Genomic DNA, 22,529 nt, shown 5'->3' with positions numbered 1-22,529 from the left:
CCGCCCCTACGATTAATCGATGACAGATTAACGCATCAACGGAGATCGACACGGTTCGCCAAGATGGCGGCGAACGAAACGCGAATGCTCCTCGATCGACCAGCTTCTCCTCCCGCCGCTCCGTGACACGTGGCACCCTCGCGAAGCCGAACGAAGCTGGCGTCGACTCGCGTCGCGACGACCACCTCTCTCGATCGCGACGTCTCGCTCGTCCACGGACCTCGAGAGGCGACATCGCGTCGGTGCTCGTGGTGGCCATGCGCACACGTGATTCACGCGGCCAGGCGTGGACGAATTTCCAACTCCAGCGGCGTGGCCGATGGTTTCCGAATTGACTAGATTGGAGCACCTTGCGTTCGCGCGGTTCAAGCTGACCGATCACCGCTCTGCTCTGTAGATGACGTCGCCACTGGCAAGATTGCTGGACGAAAACCGGTCGACTCGAATCACCCGGGGCTGCTGCCTCCTCAACTTCGTCCTCGTTGAACCACCAAGTCGACGTTCCCCGCGGGAGGTCCCCAGCGCCCGATATTGCACGTATCCGAAGCGTCGACGCTTCCGCTGACCGGTTCCACCCGAGATCGTCCGTCGATCGGAGTTTTGGCATCACAGCAGTGGATAGTAGTCGTGGCCGCGGAAGGGGATCGGTCACGAGCCGCTGGTCGACAGAACCGGTAAGTCGCGATGGGCCTGCGGGTCCTTCGAGTGGGCGTCTCTGACCGCTCTGGAGCCGAACACCCTGTCGCAGCCGGGGATCGTGCACCTGGCCTCTTCCTTCCTCTCCTCGGAACCAGGCGAGGACATGGGCGAGCCCGAGCCGGACGGGTGCCTGTTCCCTTGCTCCTGCGACATCCTCGTCAGATGGTTCAGATGCTGATGGGTGAGTCCGTTCAGGCCAGCCAGGTGCGACGCGAACGAGGTCAGACCCGAGAACGTGGCTCCAAGGTGAGGCGGCAGTAGAAGAGGGTGCGGCGGTGGTATCCTCGCGGCGAGGTCGACGGCTGACGGAAGTCCAGGGGTCAACGGGTACGCGCCAAGCGCACCGATGCCAGCGTCCGCGTACAATCTCGCTAGGAACTCGTTGTGCAGCAACGGATTGATCTGCGTGTCCTCGACCCTTGGCGACAAGCTTGGCGGCAAACTGGACGAGAGGGGTGGGCTCGACGAGGTGGAGAGGAGTTTTCGATGGAGGTTCAGGTTAGCCGAGTGTCTGTCGCGAGATCGTTTCGAGGGGAACGCCGCGTTGCACCCGTCCACGCTGCAACGGTGCATCAGCTTCAGATGGACGTTTTGATAGTGAGTCTTGACACCGAAATGGTTCTGGAACACCTTGCCGCAGGCAGTGCAGCGACGGGGATTCTCCCGGTCCAGAGGTACCTCCTGGGTACTGACGAAGCCGCCGTTCTCGTAACGGGCATAGGTGATCAGGCTATTGTCCGTATCCATGGCCGCTGTGGAGGGTGAGGCGCTGGATGAACGAGAGCCACGTGAGGAATTGTCCATGGTGATCTCCTGGTGCGTTGTGAGGCTGACGGGGCTGGTAGAGCCGCGGCCAGACCTCGAACCCGCCCGCTGCATCCCGGTGTACTGCATCGCGCGACCCTGCGACAAGGACTCGAGTTGACGCAAAGTGTTGGTCGAGGAGTCGTGGGAGAGGTCGTCGGCTGTCGTCGGACGGCTGTCGACCGAGCTCGGGGCACGGGAGGGATCATCGGGACGCTCACCTTCTTGATTGCGCAGCGCCGCGTTCACCTCCTCATCATCATCATCATCATCATCGACCTCCTCCATCGGCTCATCCTCATCGTCATCATCCTCCTCCTGGTTCTCATCTTCCTTCGACTTCTCACGCGGCTCGTTCTCCGACGACTTCTTCGACGCGGCTCTCGCCGATGTTTCCTCGTCCCTCGCCGCTGCCTCCTCGCTCTCGCTCTTCCGTCGATCCTCAGCCGCTTCAGAGGGGCACGGATCGTTCTGGACGATCGTGGCGGCGATGTTCGCTTCCGTCGACTCGTGGGACGTCTTTGGTTCAGGGGTGATCTGCCTCTTGGGCGACTTCACGCTGCTCGCTCTCGAGCTCAGATCCCGCGGCTCGTCCTGAGGTAGGTCCTCCGCGTTCTCTTGCGAGGACATCGTGTCGCGTCTACCAGCGCTCGCCGCTACGGTTCCGTCTCTGTTGCACGCTTCCGGCGACCGGGAGCTCGACTCTTGATCGTTGAAACTGGGGTTCTTCGGTGAACCTGGCGAGGGTTTCCGTTCCACAGCCTCCAATCTGGACATCGACATATCCTCAGGTTGGCTCTGGAAGTCGTGCATCGACGAGAGTCCCGTCCCCTCGGACAGGCAACGTCTCTGCACTCTGTCCTCGTCGTTCGACGAGTCGCCGTCTGTCGACGAGGAGTGCACCTCGGTTAGAACCGCGCAACGCGTCGGATGTTGCGACTTCCTCTTCCGCACGCCTCTGCTGTGCGAGGACATCGAGTTGATCGAGTGCTGGTTCACGGAGTAGCTTTGCTGGTCGATCGTGCCCATCGAGTCGTTGTCCTCGTTGCTGTCCGCGTTGCTGACCAGATCTTCGTCACCAGGATCGCCAAAGTACAACTTCGGTTTCTTCGCCAGGCTAAAGTCAGCTGGTTGCTCGTCGTCCTCTTCGCCGGATCGCAGAGGTAATCTAGAAGGCAGATTGCTGGCGTCGTCCTCCGCGACGACGACGATACCACCGTCGTCGTCGTCGTCCTCGTCTTCACCCTCCGCAGCAGCGGTGGACGCTTGCGTGGACGGCGAGACAGTGTCGACCACGCTGTTGCTGGAGAACGATCCTCTAGCCGCCATGGTGGTATTAGGCGTCTCCGCTGCGGTGGTCATCGCGACGCTCGCGGTGGTCAACGCGCTGGACGTCGAGATGCACGCGTTCGCGCTCATCCTCTGCTGCAGCGCTTCATCGTAGCTCGATCTGCCCTGACTCGGCGCGGATTGAAGGTCCAGGTGTTTGAAATCCAAACCACACAACGAAGCTGGCGATCGAAGGTCAGGCGGTGGCGTCAGCAACGGAAACGATCCGAACGGGAGGTGATTCAACCCCGTGGCAGGGACTGGCAGGCCCACTTGCGGTGGCAGCACCAACGCGTGCGCCATCGACGATCGTCCATCGTGCGGCGAGATCTTCCGCCGCAGATGAGGGGAGTGCAACTTGGGATTAGGGTTCGCGCTGTGTCTGTTACGCGATCGCCTCGAGCTGAACATCATGCTGCACCCCTTCACCGTGCACTGGTGCATCTCGCGCAGATGCACCGCGCTGAAGTGAATCTTCAACGCGCCCTTGTCGCAGAAGGTCTTCAGACAAACGTTGCACTGGACCCTCTTCTTCCCAGTGGTGGGATTAATAAACGGTGTTCCAAGGTTGGGAGGGATATTAGCGGACGCGCCCCATTGGCTACCAGGTCGTTTCCCAGGCGAGTGCGGTTTTCTACCGGGTATACCCGGTGGCCTTCCTAACGGTGTTGCTTGAAGAGGTAGCGGCGGATGGTGTCGATGATCCGCGACGTGTTTCGACGCTGCGTCGCGCCTGCTGAGGTTCAGCGCGCTGTCCGAATTCTCGTCGTCCTCTTCGTCCTCTTCAGAGCCGAACTCGCTGCTCTTCTCGCCGCCGCTGTGCACGTCCATGGGCGCTGTCATGCTCGTAATCGAACCAGAAGACTTGCCCATAGGCGGTGGAGGGAAGTGGGCAGGGAAACTAGGCGGCAGAGCTCCCGAGGACACCGCGACTGACAACGGATGACCAAAATTGAGCGCTGAGGAGGACACTGGAGCCACTGGGGGCATGTGATGCCTCTGTAGCTGGTTGCTGCTCGAGTGGTGAGGCGGACTGTGCGGGCTCTGCGGGTTCCTCATGGATTTTCTGTTCTGCAGCAGCTGTTCAGCTGGCGGCGGCGGTGGTAGCGGTGGGAACGCGGGCAGCCCAAGGGTGCCCAGCTTCCGGAAGTCGAACGGTTGCATGCTCTGCAGTCTGTTGAGCGGCGACACGGTTAGATGGGAGTCGAGGCTCCTTGGCGGCGAGTTCGCGCTACTCGTCACGATCGAGTTCCCGCTGGACGCGGTCGAGTAGTGTTTCTGGGCCGTTGGAGACATCGAGGGATGGGACACTGAGGGTGGCGGGGGCGGCGGTGGCAAGGGTGGCGGCAGCCTCGAGCCTGGAGGCGGGAGGCCGCAATGGAGCAGGTGCAACGGCGGTGGTAGGTGTGCTAGTGGCATCGTCGGCGGCGAAGGTCGTCTGCTTGGTGACATAGCATCCGTACCCGGCGTCCCGGCGGCCAGCAGCAACTGCTGCACGAACGGACGCGTCTCGGCGAACCTGAGGAACTGCTGCAGTACCAGCGGCTCCTCTTCAGGAGAGCAGATGCTCCATCGGTCCAGCACCGGGCCGTTCTGCGAGTCCTGGACAACAAAAAGTCACCGTTTCGTTATTTTTATCGCTGTAATCGGGAAATTCTTCTCAACACAGATTTCTAATAATTACAACGAATAATCGAAGCGTCAGATTTCAACACTTTCGCGTTTCATTCGCGGATATTAAATTGGATTTGAAATATTTCTTCGCGCGTAATAAATTTCAATTAGAGAGAGAGAGGATCGAGAGAGATTAAAATGATTAATGCACTTTCTCGATCTAATTGTAATCTCTCGCACCCGTATAAAGATAGCGAACACGAAAATTACGTCTTCTAGCAACGTGTAACGATTGTTCCCCTCCGGTCTTAGATCCATAAAAGCGGTAAAACGTATTAGAGAGATCGCGGGCCTGGTACGTGGCACACGCACGGCGGCGGAAATCGTTTCGCTTCCTCTTAAAATTCCACGCTTAACGTTCGATATCGTGTTTACAGAAAAACAGTTCCAGGCGCACGCTCGTCGGAACTCTGGGGAACACGGGCTCTGTCGTAATTTATCGCGCGCTCGATACGATTTTCGTGAAATCGTTCGATCGCGCTCGGATCGAAACAAAGTAGAAGCCGTAAATACCCATCCATTTCGCTTGGTTCTCGCTAACTTTTGCCACGTTTTGGGAACGTTCGCCTCGAGGCGGACACCGAAAATAACCCTCGCGCGTTCTCGCGCGTCGAGCGGATCGCAATAAATCGTAACAATTAACATCGTTCGATCGAAAATGTCTCGGAAGAACGGGCAAACACGGGGACCGAGAAAAAAACCGTGAAATCCGCAAAAAGAGCGTTGTGTGTCATGGCCGAACGTCGTCAACGGAGCGTTGCGAGAATTAGCATTGCAGCCGTATTAATAAATTTCCTGGGCACCGCTCGAGGCGGTCGAACGTGTAATCAAAGAGCAACCAATCAATTACCGTACTCGTTTCGATACGAGCCTCTCGTTTACCCGTTTCAATAAATTTCTCCTTATTATATCGCTTGGCAACGGGGAAAAGGACGGACGCCTCCTCTTCCCGTTTCTAATCGGTTCGTTGGGAAACCGCCGCGTTACGATCGTTCCGGCGAAAAGGAAAAACGAGCGTTTCCTTTATTCCGCGGCCGTGGAAGGCCGTGGTTGCGTAACGACACTGCGTACGAGACGATTAACAAGAGCGGATCAACGAATAACCGAACTAATTTATTCCATTCAGAGCGATTAGTTCTAGCTGAGCTGTCGCGAGTATGGGATCGCTGACGAGGCGATCGAGCTGGTTAATAATAATCGATCTTCGAATCTTTGGATTTCCTCTCCCTTCCGGCTACTCGCTTCGATTTTTCTTTCATACAACGCTCTCGTTCCACGAGTCCCTTTTTTTATATCAATCCATACAAACGTCTCTATTAAGAAACATTGATTTCACCGTGAAAGAGATTATTCAGATCGAGAGCGATTCCTGAGGGAAGCTTCGAATTCGAAAGTCGACTGAGCTCGCAGTCAGTAGTAAGTCCAGTGCGTTTAACTTCCACGCTAATTCACGACGTTGGAAATGAAGCGCAGGAAGATGGTAACCGATTCATCAGTGCGATCGTCTAACGAACTCCTCGCGAGCACCTCGAAACGCGAGGCTCGCTTCAGAAATAGGACGCCGTCCGAAAACCATCGTAGAACCAAGAACGCGATACCTGGGGCGCGTAAGAACCTCGCGGAAGAACCGATCGCGACAAAAATCCATCCAACAGCGAATGCTTTCCCGTTATATATCGCTGCGAGCCTCTGGTCGGACAGTGACACACATTCGTATCGGCAATAATATATTATTTTCCTCATTAACGGGCCGACAACCGTGAAGACGTCCCTAATCCGGCAAAAACCGCGCCGTTTCTCCCCGGCTGGGGAAACCAATTAACGAACACGCGACGTGAGCCGGGAGATTTTCGTTTTCGCTGGCGAACGGGCGAACCGCGCTGGTTCTCCGCCGCCTTCACCGTAAGTCGAGTTCATTGTCAGCGGCGGTGGCGGCGTTTCTTCCGCGAGCAAGCCTAAAGGTCGCACCGCGGGTTTCTCTTTCGCGTTCTTGATTTCGCTACGCCCGTTCTTCCGCGGCGCTCCGTCGAAAGTCAAGAGCACTTCTTGCCGGACGATTAACAGGGCGTGATAGCGTTTCCGTTCTTGCGCGTCGATCGGTCGAGCATCGACGACGCTGGTCCGAGGGACCGCGAGGACTTTCCAATCAGGCGACACCTCTTTTGAGCTGATTATTGAGGGAATTGTGAGATTTGATGTTTGTTGAGCGTTAAATGGAAGTTGAAACCGAGGACCGAGTGGTGAGAAGGTTGAAATGTCAGGAGCTTCGCGAGTTCGATTTTAGTAGGCGCTCGAATGCAGATATGAGGGAGATCAAGTAGAAAGGATCGTTTCTGATCGGACGAAGGCGATTCCACAGCGAGATTTTTAGAAAGTTAGAAGGAATTGATGAAATTTGATTTTTGTTAACTGCTAAGTGGAACTTAAAACTGACAATCGAGTGGCAAGAATGCAGACACGAGGGAGATTAAGTAGAAAGATCGAACGAAGTCGATTCCATAGGTGAATTTCCAGAAAGTTGCAAGTAACTGATGAAATTTGATTTTTGTTAATCGCCAAGTAGAACTCAAAACTGAAAATTAACTGATGAGAACGCAGACACGAGGAAAATCGAGTAGAAAGATCGGACGAAGACGATACCAGAGGTGAATTTCCAGAAAGTGAGAAAGAATCGATGAAATTTGATTTTCAAGCGCCATGTAGAACTCGAAACTGAGAATAAAATGATGAGAACGCAGACACGAGGAAGATCAAGTAGAAAAATCGGACAAAATCGATTCCAGAGGTGAATCTCCAGAAAGTAAGAAGAAATTGATGAAATTTGATTTCTGTTAATCGCCAAGTGGAACTCGAAACTGAGAATCGAATGGCGAGAACGCAATCACGCGGGAGATCAAGTAGAAAGATCGAACGAAGTCAATTCCAGAGCAGAATTTCCAGAAAATGAGAACAAGTTAATAAAATTTAATTTTTAAGCGCCAAGTGGAACTCGAAATTGAAAATCGACTGGCGAGACGCAACCACGAGGGAGATCGAGTAGAAAGATCGGACAAAATCGATTCCAGATGCAAATTTCCAGAAAGTTGCAAGAAACTGATGAAATTTGATTTTTGTTAATCGCCAAGTAGAACTGAAAACTGAAAATTAACTGATGAGAACGCAGACGCGAGGAAAATCGAGTAGAAAGATCGGACGAAGTCGATTCCAGAACTGCATTTCCAGAAAGTGAGAAGGAATCGATGAAATTTGATTTTTAAGCGTCAAGTGGAACTCAAAACTGAGAATCGAATCGTGAAATCGCAGACACGAGGGTGATCGAGTAGAAAGATCGGACAAAATCGATTCCAGAGTTTGATTTCCAGAAAATGAGAACAAATGAATAAAATTTAATTTTTAAGCGCCAAGTGGAACTCGAAATTGAAAATCGACTGGCGAGAACGCAGCCACGAGGGAGATCGAGTAGAAAGATGGGACAAAATCGATTCCAGAGGCGAATTTCCAGAAAGTGGGACGCGAGGTAGCGGACGTCGCGGTCCAGCCCGACGCGTAGCCGTCACGTATCGACGTCCGCGCGGCGGTGGATCGCGGACGGCTCCTTCTAAAACCAGGGTGGCCGTACGCGAATATATAGAGCGGCGGCGGTTGTATATTTACGCATACCGACGGGCTCGACGTAACGCAGGACGGGCACCGCGGCGCGACGCTTTTCGCGTCTCCCGCTGTATATTTCTCCAAGCACGCACACGCGCCCGCGGGCCCGACGCCACTCCGAAATACGAGGCGAGCACGCGCGGGCTCTCGTTATTTTTCGCGCCCAAGCCTTTCCCGTATACGACGCGACTTTGTAACACGAGACCAGCGCCATTTTCCCCTTTGTCGCGCCTCGTTCGGATCGTATTCTGAAAATTCGCGACAAATCGCCGCGCGAAACTTTTCTCGAGTTCATTCTGGACGACCGTACGATGTTGATACTGGAGATATCGGATTGGACCAGTTGTAAAATGGAAGATCGTGTGTGTAATGGGAATATGGGTTTTATGAACTTGGTACTTTATTATGATTTGTTTTTTAGGGATTTTCACAGAGATTTCCGAACGTCCTTCGCGGATGACACGCGCAGGATCGTAGGCCAACGTAAAGATCGCGACAGTGGCACGAATCGCGAGTGGAGAATTACGGGACGCGTCCAGGACACGAGGCGGAGGACAGTGACCTCGCAGAAAACTGAATTTTAAGGCGAAAGAATTTTAACACGATCCCGTCAAGTGTTTCCTTAAAAGATCGTTAATCAATTGTGGGAACAAGAAGACGAGCGAGCCGAAAAGTCTCTAATTCCGTGGCACTCTGGTGCAAAACGTTCCGCGCCACCGTAGAACAAAGATTAACTTTTCGTTGAGTAACCGGGCGAAAAAAACGTCCTGTAATTTCTGCCGCGACGATGCGTAATAAACGCGTTACTGTACGAGAGAGGAAAAAAAAAACGAAAGAGGAGCGGGGAGACAAAAAATCGGCGAGGAGAGAAAAAAAACGACGCGTCCTCGCGCAAAAACCAGACGAAACGGCACTAAGACAGACGAGAAAAAATACGGAACGGGACGAGGGAAAATTTCCGAAAAATCGCTGCGCGAGAGATGATCGACGCCTCGCGATTTTTGCACCGACGCTCGCTAAATATACACGGTTCGACGGTGTGCCCGCCGCCACGGCGACGCGTTATGACCGCGTCGATCGTCGAACGCCTCTATTATTCCCAGGCGACGTTCTAATTGCGACACGGCCAATCGTCGTGGACCAGTCGTGACGAATTGTCCGTGGAACGAGTCGGGTTACAGTTACGCGTTTCATCGAGCTGGCTGTGAAAATTCTGGCGATCACCAGGCGACACCTGCCGTGGCGATCTCGTCTTCGAACTCTGCGTTTTAAGATTGAATTTTTGCTAATTCTCTTTCTATAATTTAACGAACATTCTCGTTCAGTTGTCTCTGTACCTCTTCTATCTACACCTATGCGTTCATAATCCTTGAAATTCGCAACCACGACGTTGACGAGAAACACGAAAGTCTGCGGGCTCGTAAAAAGGTTCACCAATATGGCACCCGTCGTCGATCACCGAAAAACGCTCGCGAGCGCTCGTTCTCGAAACCGTAATTCCGTGGAAATCGCGATCGGCGGCTCGCGTGCGGAATTAAAACTCGAGTCCCACGGTGCGACTCGCGTTCTCAGACACGACCGTTTAGGCGTCCCTTTCACGTAACGACGAGCGTTTAGTCGGTTCGCGGAACCGCTTTTCACTCAGCGGGCCTCCGCTGGTCACGCACACGCGCGAACCGGCGTCGAGCTCGTCCAGGACGGGGCCATTCCCTCGCCGGAAAGGAACAACCGTCTGGCCGGAGGCGGAAAACTCCTTATGCGAAACGGTCGAAGACGTTTTGGAGACAGCCAGCCCCAAAGGTGAGCGGCACTCTTTTTCTGAACGCGACTTATTTAAAGAGTGAAAGTGTGGGGAGGCTCGTGCAGGGAACCGGACGTTTTCGTCGACGAACGCTCCTGGTTTCCCAGGAACTGGTGCAGCCTTGCAAGGTACCTCAACTCGATTCTTTCCGCTCAGTCTCGTCGTTTCCTACGTACTGGAGAAATCTACAAAGTACAGTTCGCAATTAAAACAGCTGTTCAACTTTGAATCGAACCAAGTCCTCGTTAACGCGACGAATCACGTAAAATGAAGATGGTCAAGGGTTCGTCGAACGATCCTCTCGTTTAAAGACACGAACCATCGACTGAAATCGGTCGCTGGCTAAATAGCAACCCCCGGAGGTGGCGCGCGAGCTCGAAACTCGAGGCCGCCTCGAAACGAGACTCTTTAAACGGACACGAGCGTCCGCTCGAGCTGCAACGAATGCCGTGGACCGAGCGAAAGAAACGGCGAAACGGACGAGAGAGTGGATTCAGGCGACAGCAAATTGAACAGCTCGAAGGCAGACCGCGGTAATGATCGAAGAAGCGACGCGGAGGGGCGCGGAGGGCGGCGGTAACAGTCGAATTAGCGGAATCACGCGTACGTGAGAGCAATCGCTAAACCGTTGATACCATATAATCGGTAATATCTTTCCGCACGCTAGAATGTCTCTTTTTGCGCGCGGACGTACCACCTCCGGGCGTTCAGCCGCTTCTTGCCGCTGACGAGCAGCGGTACGCCGCTTTTTGGCACGTCTAATGTCCTTTAAATTGGCCGATGAACTCGAACGTCGCGCTGCTTATCCCACCGTTGGGGATTTTATTAATTTCCACGACCGCTGATGGGATAATGATAATGATAATACGCTGCACGCGAGGACGTTGAACCGCGCGGTGACCAGTGCGTTCGGTTACGCGCGCGAAAACTGTAATGGTGCCAATTTGGAACAGCGGATTCTTTCCCCTTGGGACGAGGCTTCTTTTATTTCTCTTCAGTTCAGAACGCTGGGTCTATCAAGTATTTTTCTTCTTTCAACGTTCCAACGAGTTCGAGAATGTGTGACTCTTTCACCCTGAGGGTAGACGGACTTCGAAATTAAGAACAGACGCGATTCTCATACGTTACGCAACGCAGGTTTCGCGGGGCCATTTGAGACATTCCAAGCGAGAAATCTACGATCCACTCTCCGACTTGTTAGTGGATACGATTCAAGATTTCAGCGTTGCCAAGCCAACGAACATTACGTTTGACATTACGTACGATTTGTTTTTTTTTTTTTTTCTTAAGGAAATTATAGCAACAGAGTCGACGAAGAAAAGAAGAAATGGAAGAACAATCCGAAGGCAAACACGGTCGCGAATTTTTCGCGAGTCCCAGCCGAGTTACGCGTGTGCCGCTTCCGCGAATAATGGCGATTGTGCGGTCGATTTCATTAGCCTGGCTGATTTTTCCGTGAGAAGCCAGCGAGCCCTGGTGCCGCGGCTCCAACTCGCGCTCGCTCGCGTTGGGCGCGCTTGAAGCCCAACTCGAAGCGGGTTAAACGCGATTCACATCGTTCCGATTCTCACCGCGGCTACCGTATGATTTACTTTTTTCCTTGAAATTACCAGCCTTCCTTAGCCAGGCGTTTCCTTTCCTTCGTTTACGCCGCGGATCGAAATCGAGCGTCTCGTCTCTGGCGACGAGAAAATGGCGGAGGGACCAAGAGAGGCGCACGATCGATCGCGAGGACGATCGAGGCGTCGAACGCGATGAAAATTTCTACGGACAAGTCGCGGGGTAAATGAAACGCGTTGAAAGTTCCACGGAGAGGGACTGGTTGTGCGTAAATAATTAGCTGAATTTATGGCCGCAGGGGTAACGAAGCTACGCACCGTTCTTCCTCCTCTGTCTGTGGGAAATCTCTCTTTGGCTCCGCCACCAGTGCATCACGGTATACACGAGGTATGCTTTTGTGTTTGGACACGTGCTACACCGGTTCGCGATAAACCGTGCAGAGTTGCACCTGCGTTATTTATTATATGCAAATCTACTCTGGTTTGCTCGCGTTAGTCGAACGCGGAGGGTCCGCGTGGAACTTTGTTGCGGATCTCCTAAAAACAAAGGGGTCTCGCAAAAATTCTCGCTCGAGATAGCTGAAAATTGCGAGCCGCGAGCGAGCGAGCGCGTCCAGGAAGAGGACTCTCGCGTTGGGACTCGCAATCCAAGTAAAACGCGCAAGAAGCAACCGCACCCGGGGCGATTTAAGAGACAGTAAATGACGCAGGAACGGGCTCGCTGACAGTCAGGCTGGCAGCCGCCGATGGTAATTTCGTCTCCTCTAAACCGACATTTTTCATCCGCCTTTAAACGTCGCGGACATTAGCGCAGCGTCCCCTGGCATCAACGAAACGCCGTGAACTCGAGCAAAGCGGTCGTTCCTGATTTCATTTTCCATTTTTTTCCCCTCCCTTTTTTCTCTTTCATGCCCTCCTCGACTTCTTTTATATTTAACGACCGTTCATTACGCGTCCCGCTGGCTGGTCCAGCTCGTCTCGTTACATTCTCACGGTTAATTCCCTTCGCCCTTCCTCGTCTACTTTATACAAATATGACAGCGAGGCGGTAATTAACGGGCGCGTTTCGTCGACGAAACCGGACGCGTTCGCGGCGCGAGGCGCTGCAAGATTGATACGCGGGGCCCGCGTAATTAAACAAGAACGCGGGCGACGTCGGACGTCCTTAATTCGTTGGGCGTGATCCGTCGTCCTTCCATCGGCACCCAATCAATCCTTTAATTAAGTCCCCGGCGATCAACGTGGTCGCGTTAGCGAAATTCCTCGATCGTTATCGACGCTACGCGATTCTCCATCGTGGCTCGCGGTTGCTCGCGAAGAAGTCTCTACGCGCCATTTTTGTTATCCCATCGATCTCAAGAGACTAGTCAAAGTTCGTGTCTCCACTCTCTTGGCTCAAATTTGCATCTATTTGAAACATGGAAGGATATTTCAAAGAAAGTGAGTAACTAGCTTCTCCAATTTGAACGAGCATCCATCCTGCGTCCTTCTCAGCTTTCTCGAAACCTAAAAGTACGTTCTTGTCTCTTGAAAAAGGATCTCTCGCGTCACCACGCGTATCTATTTTGGTTTCTCCTAGTTTTACGATCTTGCGCGTAGTTAAGAAGGTAGTTTTGTGGCAGCGGCTCGTTACGTCGCCGGACAGAAGTGTTGGAAACCGTGTAGTACAGTTGAAAAAGGAGGACGAACTTATAAAGAAAAAAAGGAAAAAGGAGGAAAGAAAGAGGGATACCGGGTGTACGCCCACGATATGAAACCGGCGCGACAAGGCTCTCCCGCCTCGTCCTCGGCCCTCCCGTCAGCTGGCTCCATCTGGCGGCGCGATCGCGAACGCGGCTGGTTTTCCCTTCGAAAGGAGAGACGGCGATCGACGGCAATGCCATCCGTGACTGGACACCGCATATGATTTCACGGCCGGTGCGCGGGCCCCGTCTTATTCGTGTGTAGAAATCGTGAAGATCTCGCGTGGATATCCGCCTCTAAATTGGATTGCAGCTACCTGCCTGGGTCCCTCCTTCACCTCCGCCAACCAGCCCGTTCTCCCCCGCGTCGCTCCTTCGACTGGTAACTGCGTTTCTCCATCTCCGCCTCGAAGCGGTTTTTTGCTTTTTCCTCTTTTTCGGAATTTTTTTTTTACACCGTTCCCGCTGTATTCCCTCCTCCCTGTTCCTTTTTTTTTACCTTCCTTCGCGCTCGAACGTGAGAACGAGCGATTGCGTACGCCGATTTGTTATGTAAGCGGATTGGCTGCACCGGGTGGCGGGTATCGCCCGGTGATTTCAATGCTGGCGAACGAGGAAATTAGTCTGCGCGCGGTTCTCGATGAACCACATCTATGATTCGAGTGTTTTACAATATCTTTACTTCAAACGTAGCCATCGTAATGAACCATTAGAAAAAAAGAAGCAAAAGAATACTATTTACAATTCTTTTCAAAGTCTGCGAAATACAAAATGGTCCAAAATGAGAGACAGAAATCCCTGAAAGACTCTTTCCCGCGTTTCTCCATCTCGACCTCGAAAACTAGAATCCATCAGCTGGCGAAGAGCGAGAACTCGAGCAATGGCCAGGCAATCACGCACGCGGTCGTGGATCGGCACGAGGACGTCGCGTCGCGTCGCGTCGCGGCGGTTTCAATCGGTAACCGCCGCGAGGAGGGCTCTCGCAGTGATTACCGCGACGGGCATTAAACACTGGCATTACGCATTAGTACGTAAAGGAAAAAAGTGCCGTGGAACGTTATCGCTCGGGCTGATCGGCCACCGAATCGTTCGAGCCGCGGTCCTCGATCGTTAATACCTGTTGGTCCTGTTGCCAGTGCCGCGGCCACGGTCCCGGAATCGAGAACCGGCCATTTAACGATCGATATCGCGGCGGATTTCATCGTTTTCTTTCTCCTCCCCCCTTTCTCTCTTTCTCCCAGAGGATCGCGCGGACCGCGAGGCGAGAAAGAGAAAGGGAGCGTCGATCGTCGCGAGATGAACGATGTGACTTTGATCGGCGCGCTCCGTGCGTTTAACGCTGCCATTATCGCGGAGGAATAATAATTCCAGCTGGGGGCCTCAGGCTCCAAGCGCACAGAAATCCTGTCGCGGGAGATTTAGCGACCGGAGACTCCACTCGCGACACGCGTGGACGATTTACGCGCGAATTAATTTGTCTTCTTTTCTTCTTTTCTTCTTTACTTCTTTTATTTCGATTCGTCTCGAGATGGTGGACGAGGAGGATCGTCGAGACGATTTTGGAACGTCGCGACGTTGGTTTGTCGCGATATGGAGGGTAGTTTGAAGGGGGTGGACAAAGGGATGGACGGTTAAATTGAGATCGTCGAGTGTTTGGGTGTCGGCGGTGCGATCGAGCTCTTCGTCTTCCTTCGAGTGGGATTCTTCTTTGGTTCACGGTTGTTTGGATTGTGGCCCGTTGGATCGCCGATCGAAGGATGCGCTGCGCGGTTTTTGTGCGCCACGGAGTGTTTGCGGAGCTGGCTGGACCTTGGTGGGCCCAAGCTCTTCGCTTTCGGTGGTTTCAAACGTTGTTGAAAAGAGCGAGGCTTCTCTTTCTTTCTCTTTTTTCGTAGAAAAACCATCCGTGCGCGTGAATGGCGTTCGTTAGTTACGATTCGAGTCAATTTTTAACGGTCAACCGCGTGGAATGTCCGAACGCGCCAGTCACCGACGGTTTCAGAGTGTTTTAAACGTAATTCAGGTCGACCAGCGTTCCCTGAATTTGTTATTACACACGCGGCTGTTTCGCACGAGGATCCTTTCGGTACGCGTAACGCTGCGACGTGTCCGCCAGTGGCTTTTCGCGCGACACCGTAAATGAAATTCGTTGAAATAAAATTCCGTACTCTTTGTCACTTTTGCCGTACAGCACCGTATAATCACTCGCGTACCAAATGTGTCACGTAATATATGAATACCACCGCACTATAATTATCCAATGCCTTAACACCGGACTTTTCGTTCACTTACACGATACTTTCTACCCAACACCTTCAATCATCAATTATTTGACACGCACAAGTCTTTAATCCCAGATCACCCGTTTAGTACCCACGACATACCCCGACGGCCCTAAATTCACTGCGTTCTCCAAGTATCCTTCAACTTTCGATTTCTCCAGCGACAATTTCTCGCGACTCTTTCTGAAAAACTGTTTTCAACTCAAACAGATTCGAAATTCGAGTAACAGAGCAGTTTCGAAGATCATCGTTCAAATTTGAAGCTTCAAGATCGTCGTAGAAAAATGATTAAAAATAGTAGCGAGTTGAGTTCCAAGTTTGACTCGAATTCAAGCACGAAGTGCCATTGTCGTGTCGACGGAAGAACAGCTCGACTGGGCGAAATGTCGGTGGCCACGAACGATCGGTTCCCGGCTACGTATTTGGAGCGCGTTAACAGCGAACGAGGGGCTCGTGCGGCTCGATCGCGGGGCCGAATATAATTAACGTCAAAAACGCGATACGGCTGACAAGCGTTTGCGTTTCCAGCGGCCGCGAGTACGCGGACGTTCGTTTTTCCGGCCGCGAGCGTGACGCGGTTACGTTTCAATCGGCGCAGCCTGACTCCGCTGGCGCAGCGCCGCGTTTTTCTCTCCTTTTAATGCAAACTTCGCGTTAACCGTGCCGATGAAATCGTCGCCCAACGAACCATACAGCCATCGTTCTTTATTGCATCCGATCCGCAGAACGAAACGGCGTATCTTCGAGGAAAAACCTAACGATACTCTTTGAAACTGCGAGCTGAAAAAATGGAGGACAGAGACGTTTGGCATTCGAAAACAATTCGCGTAGCCTTCGAACGAGTTTCACGATACACGTCGTCGAAGATACTCGTTTCATAGTAGAAGAATAACTAGAAAGAATGCTTGAAAGATATTAGAATTTTATTTCGCACTAAACGGCAACGCGTTAACCTGTCGTGCGTGCAACGAAAGGATCTCTCGATGATCGTTACGAGGATGCGAAAAAAACCGTCGACCAATAGTTATCGATCGCTTCGCGATTATCAAAATCACACTGACCCTGGCCTTGTTTCCGGCTGGCATTTTTCGCAATTCCATCGCGCAAATCTTCAACTTCCGTTCCGTTTCTCTGGCGGATTCTCCTCGCGAAGCTCGCTCGCGGATCGGTAGTCGACGCGAACGGCACGTCGAACGGAGTTTTAATTTCCCTCGAACCCGATCATGCGCCCGGTTTCGCGTTTCCGCTCGAGTAATCGAGCCGAACGGGCGAACCGTCGATCCTCTCCCTTTTCATCTGACATCGCGTCGCGCCGCCTCCCTCGTCCCTCGATCCTCCCGATCGATCGTGCTCGAGAGAAAGAGTATGCGCGCCGCGCCGCCCGTCTCTCCACCAGGATGCTCTGTAATTTACGGTTTTGGATCATGCTCCCATCGAGGTGGAGTAATGACAGGTCGATCGGCTCCGGGGCTACCATCTCCGCCGGTTTCCGATCCCCTCGCGTCTACTTATCGCTGCCACTTTCGATCCTGCGAATCGCCCGTTCTACGTGCGCCTCCTTTTCGCCTGGCGTTCCTCGCGAATCGCGCGCGGATCCACGAGAGATCGACACGAGAGTTCACAATTTCCACGACGTCCAACTTTCTCGATCGAATTCCAAATTTCTGCGCTTCCCCTGAAGATCGCGAGGGGAATTAGAAATTGTACGCTCGCGAGGCGAGAACGATCCGCGTGGAGAACGATTGGACGAGAGAAGCAGCTCGAAGCAGGCCAATCGGCGCCGATCGGAGCCGGTTTATCGAACCAAGTTCCGCTGGCACGGATCGAATCGAAGCCTCGTAAAGAGGAAAGCGCAGTCGAAGTCACAATGCAAGGTTAGTCAACGTAATCGCGATGATCGCGAACTCGTGTTCGAGTATGTTGCTCGCGATGAGAAGAAGAAAAACCGATGCCTACGCAAACGCTACAACGTTGCAGCGAGTCAGGTTCAAAACGATTGTCTTGCAGTGTAGAGGGACGCTTAATCGACGGTTAATCGAAGCCCAGCCGCGCAAGAGGCTGCGCGGATAAATTGTTACCCTCCCAGAGAGCGTTGCCAGGCCTCAAGGCCCGGAGATTTTGCTAATTTCTTGCGCGTGTTTTGATAATCCATTAAACTCCTGCTTCGAGGAAGATTCCTTTGAAAAGTTGCTTGGTTTCACCTTGTCCCACTGCGTGCGAGGACTGAGGACTGTACAAATTGAACAATTCGCACGTCGACGCGACACGGGGCTACCAAACTTTCCCTTAATGACGAAAATTTAAGTTCAATCTTTAATAGAAGCGCATTGTACAGTTAGCTCAGTGCTCGAGTCGGAAAATTCTTCTGACCACGCCATTTGTGCTCACAAATTTCTCCATATTTCATTGTACACAGTACAATCACTTTCGAGGCTCGAAATTTCTAAATCGTATTAGAAATGAATCAATTCATTTAATAACTGCAAAACCAATTAAAATTCTCTACAGAAGACAATTCTTACGCTTTCTATTAAAAAAAAGGACAGTGCTTCGTTCTATATTTCAGCTATTAAACTTGCACGAATGTGTAACGCGAAAACTGATCGCGTACCGTCGCGACGCCACGCGTTAGCGGAAACGTCGATGATCCAGCGAGTCGTTCTCGTTCTCTGAGCGTTCGTTGTTGAATTCGTCACGGCTGCCCGCGACCCTTTCACGAGGCGACGTGTCCGCGGATGAAAAGTCCGTCGAATGGCCCCACGCTGATAAGAAGAAAACGATCGCGCTGAGGGAAAGGTTCGACAATCACGGCTGTCAACGTCGCGAGATACGCGCGCGATCGAACGAGGCCTCGCTAATAAACCGGCGATCGAACGATCGGTCGATCGAGATATTATCGAGCGGCGTCGAGACCGCGATCGCCACCTGGCCGAGCGATTTATTTGACTTCTAGATCGATACACGCTGTCCGCCTTGTGTACGGTTCGATTTATAGATCGAGGTGGGAGGGGGAGGGGTCTCAGTCGAATCGATCATGCCCCGTAATGATCCACGGCTGGCTTCGTTTTTTCTCTTTCCCCCCAGGAAATTCCCTCGCGTTCGTTTTTCGTCGCCGCGTAGATCTGTCGAGTCACCTCGCGATCGAGTTTTTCGAGAGCTTAATGCGATTGTTGGTTTAATTACCAGAATGCCTCGTTACGCTGCGGACGATCGTCTTCGAGAAACGGACGATTGATTATTCAGCGAGACGCCAGCGACAGTTGTGTAACGAGGACGCGACGTTCTATTATTCGACGAACGAACAAAGTCATCCTGGAGACGAAGTCCAGTAGAGAATCGGTCCGCGGCAGATGTTCGATCGTAAAGTTGTTAGGTTGTAAAGTATCGCGGGACGTGCACGCGTGGGTGTATATTACTTCCTCGACGCGTTTCTGCGACAGTTCGATCCTCGAACGAAATCAGGCCAAGTAACAGTCTCGATTGCTCTGCAAAAATGTCGAATCCACTCGAGCAGAGGCGAAAACAAAAATTGTTCGCAGTGGAATATTACAAAGGTGCACGCAGAAAATTGCGAGGAGCGCCTCGTCGCTCGTCCAGTAGCGAGTGGAAGCGAAAGATGGTGGCCGGTTCGACAAAGGGCCATCGACTACTCGCCGGAACGTCCTCGCTTCGGGGTCGAACGATTCGCGACGCGGAGAATTCGCTCGTAAATCGAGGCGCGAGCGGGCAGGGAAGGCGGTTTCACGTTCTCCAAAGCGTTCCGTCGTGGCATCCGCAGTAAACTGCGACGCTTCTGCTCCCAGCGAGAAACCCTACCGGATTCCACGGCCGTATTGCCGCCGCTTGTCGTGCGAAATTGCCTTCCGCTCCGCGAAACTCGTGCCCGATACGCCGCGCCGTGCCGCCACGGACCGCGATATGATTTACCGTTTCCACGTCCGCGGCCTCATCCCCCTCCTGTAGGAGAGAGAGAGAGAGAGAGGACTGCCGCGGCGAGATCTGCCCGGATACCAGGCCCTTTCGACCGTGGAAAACTGAACATGGCGACGGACGTTGCCCAACGGACGCCACCTTCTCCTTCTCTTAACTCTTCTCGATTTCGTGGAATTCGCGAGAATTCTCAATTTCACCAGCGCGAAACGACGATCGAGGCTGGTGGCTTTGAGAAAAGAATATTTCGAGTTTCGTCAACCTGCGATCATTTGGAGAACACTGTCGCGAGATACACGCCAGTGTTACATATTTTCGCGCAATTTATTATAAATTATCCTCTGCGCAACGAGGTAGAATGTAGGAGCAATTATGATCGTTGCCAGGAATGTTCGCAATAACCAGGGTACGCTGCTTGTCAGAGAACGATTTGTAACTTGGTAAGAGCGACAGACCTGGTCCACGTCAACTCGCGCCGTGAACGCGATCAATTCTCGCGGCGATTCCGCTGGAAAACGAGGCTGGCTAAATTCTGGTCGATCACCAGAGAGAGAGGACTCTCTTCATATCGCGTCTCGTCGCCAGGTGCGATCGTACAAATTGTTACGAGAACGAGATTGCTATTAATTAATTTATTATCGCAGCGAGGGTACTTATGGTTTCGAAATAGGCGAACAGTCGATGATGCGAGCGTGGCAGAGGTTTCGTCGAGGAAGTTCACTGCGCGAGTGCGTGTCTGCATCGCCTCTGATGCGTTTCGATAAGCACTCACGTTGAATGGAAACGTTCGTCTAATAACGCAACGGTCGTTATCAACATTTCGTGACGTGACATTTCCTCGTTAAGTAACGCCGCTCTAAGCACCGTCGTTTCGTCCGAAATTCTCGCGCGAAGACACCCGCTGATCCTTTTACTCGAGCAATTTGTACCGTTGTAATTCGTTGTTGGGAAACCTTGTCGCTTCCAAACGAACCAGAAACGCGTTAAACGAAAGTAACATTTGGTACCATTAGATTCGTGCAGCAGATGCGTAAGAAAGTCGCTGAAACGTCCGCTCCAGAGTGCGTCGATTGCTCGAACAGCACGTGCCACGTTCGCTTTGGATAATCAAGTTCAACCGTGGATAGCGTTTAATAAGACGCTATAATTATCCGGGAAAAAGAGCGTAGGAGGAAGGAACCCGCTCGAGCGGAACCATTTCGACCAAGGTGAGCCATTTTCATCGGAACTTCGAAACGTTCGCGTCTCAGTCATTGACAAAACACGTCGCGTGAAATTACGTTATAAATCCGATTGGTTACTCGCGAATTATCCGGAAGCTGGCTCAGTGATCCGCGAGACGTGGACAGAACGCAGGAACGGCCGTAAGAAACGTGTACGCGGGACTATTTTCGACGCTCGACCACGAGCGTGTATGCCAAGAATCGTTTCAATTACAAAAGATAATACGGTCCGCGTAGAACGTAGCTTAAGTCGAGCGTGCGCGTGTTCGTTTAACATCGTTTGACAGCGATGCCTCGGCTAGAAAAATAAAGATCGAGGAGCGATCGATGGAGCGGACGACTCTGACTCGACGTCGTTCTTCCGCGACCCCTTTCGCTCGTGGCGAACGCGCCCCTTCGCGATGGAGCGCGACGATAGATCGTCGACCATTGCTGTCCACGAATTTCTGTTTGCTGTCTCGCGATTACAGTTGAACAAGGTGGATATCGCAGGAGCAGAGAGATTTCTCGTACGTGGAACTGCGGCTTAATTAATATCCTGACGTTGATCGTGTCGTTGGAATATTAAACGGATTCGCGTCCGTATCTCTTATATCGACGCAGCAGGAAAATATTATCGAGAGATATTTACAGAGACGACGAAGCCTAGCTGCGACTAGATACGAATTATCAATCGTGTCGCTCGAGAAATTGTGTACTATGCACATTAATTAGATTAACTCAAACGCCCGCAATAACGTCTTCGATACCTGAACTCGCAATTCGACGCTCAAATCGCAGTGTACCTAGCTCGCGCAATTGGTTCTATCCAAAACTGATTCCCCAGAATTTTCTACGATCGTCCAAAGGAATTTTCCTCTTAGTAATTAAACTCGTTCAAGTAACTACGAGTTTCCAATTATCTCCAGAAGCAATTAAATCTGTAAACAAAGTGCAAAGTTCGCGAGCACGTCGAAAATACTTCTCGTCACCCGTAATTGCTCCTCGAGTCGACGTCCAACCGGAGCAAGCCTCGATGGACGAAAGTCGCGCGAAGCAGAGACGCGATTTCGAGTTCGAACCTCGAGATCGACTCGAACATGAAGACGAGATCGGTGCTCTGTCGTCGGCTCGTCGACGGACGACGATAGCGTCGCGGTGACGAGCGAGAGGATCGCAGTCGGTGAAACGCGGAATTAACACCTTCTCGCCTGGATATCGCGATAATTGGCCGGGAAATATGTCGCGTGCATCGCGTCGTCCATTAACGTTCCGCCATCGACGCGTTTGACGCGCGTACCGCTTGCTCGACGGGCATGGCGGCGGTGAAAAAAGAGTAGCGAAGGGAGAACGAGTTTAAAAGGACGACGAGAGATAACAGGCTCGCGCAGGACGCCAGTTTCTGATGGAATCCGCGTTTTGCGCGCGCTTTCACGATCCTGCCCGTCACCGACCGCCATCGGAACGCGGCTTTCTTCGCTCGAATTTCTAGCGCGCCTCCACGGAACGATTCGTGGCTACCAAAAGGGAGAGACGGGTGTCGTTCTTCGCGATCGAATTCGATCACGCGCATTCGAGGAAGATTCATATGGGGGATTTTTAATGGCATCGATTAATCGGTGGTTTCTGAATTTTCGAGACAATGTTCCAACGTATAGAACGTCAGTGGAAGCCTCGAGTGTAGCGGGTTGGGAGCTAGAATTTTGCGCGCCTGCCAACGATTTCGTCAACAATATCGATCTATTTTTCGATTCGTTGCGAGATTTCTGGTTCTCTGTCTTGGGAATATTCAAGGATAACCGATATCGCGGATCTTGATCGTAAATCCGCTACGTGGCAACGACAGAGTATCGTTAATCATAAATTTTTTTACTCTAATTGTTCGTAAAATAAGTGAAGCGGATACTTATTTGCAT

At 52.3% G+C, this 22,529-nt stretch overlaps 2 protein-coding genes across 2 annotated transcripts in view; one reads left to right on the top strand and one right to left on the bottom strand.

Annotated features, from left to right (window-relative positions):
- Mob2 (MOB kinase activator 2) overlaps positions 1–22,529 on the top strand; it is a 146,987-nt gene that overhangs the window by 121,808 nt on the left and 2,650 nt on the right. The gene's annotated exons all lie outside the window — the stretch shown is intronic.
- LOC143433504 (uncharacterized) overlaps positions 563–22,529 on the bottom strand; it is a 218,376-nt gene continuing 196,409 nt past the window's right edge. The window contains exon 4 of the mRNA XM_076910844.1: positions 563–4,434. Coding sequence (XP_076766959.1) covers positions 649–4,434 — 3,786 coding nt within the window. The 3' untranslated portion in view covers positions 563–648. The remainder of the gene's footprint in view (positions 4,435–22,529) is intronic.

This window comes from Xylocopa sonorina, chromosome 3, assembly GCF_050948175.1.
Source record: "Xylocopa sonorina isolate GNS202 chromosome 3, iyXylSono1_principal, whole genome shotgun sequence".
Taxonomy (NCBI): domain Eukaryota; kingdom Metazoa; phylum Arthropoda; class Insecta; order Hymenoptera; family Apidae; genus Xylocopa; species Xylocopa sonorina.
Note: the sequence above shows the minus strand (reverse complement) of the source record. Positions and strands in the feature narration are given on the sequence as shown.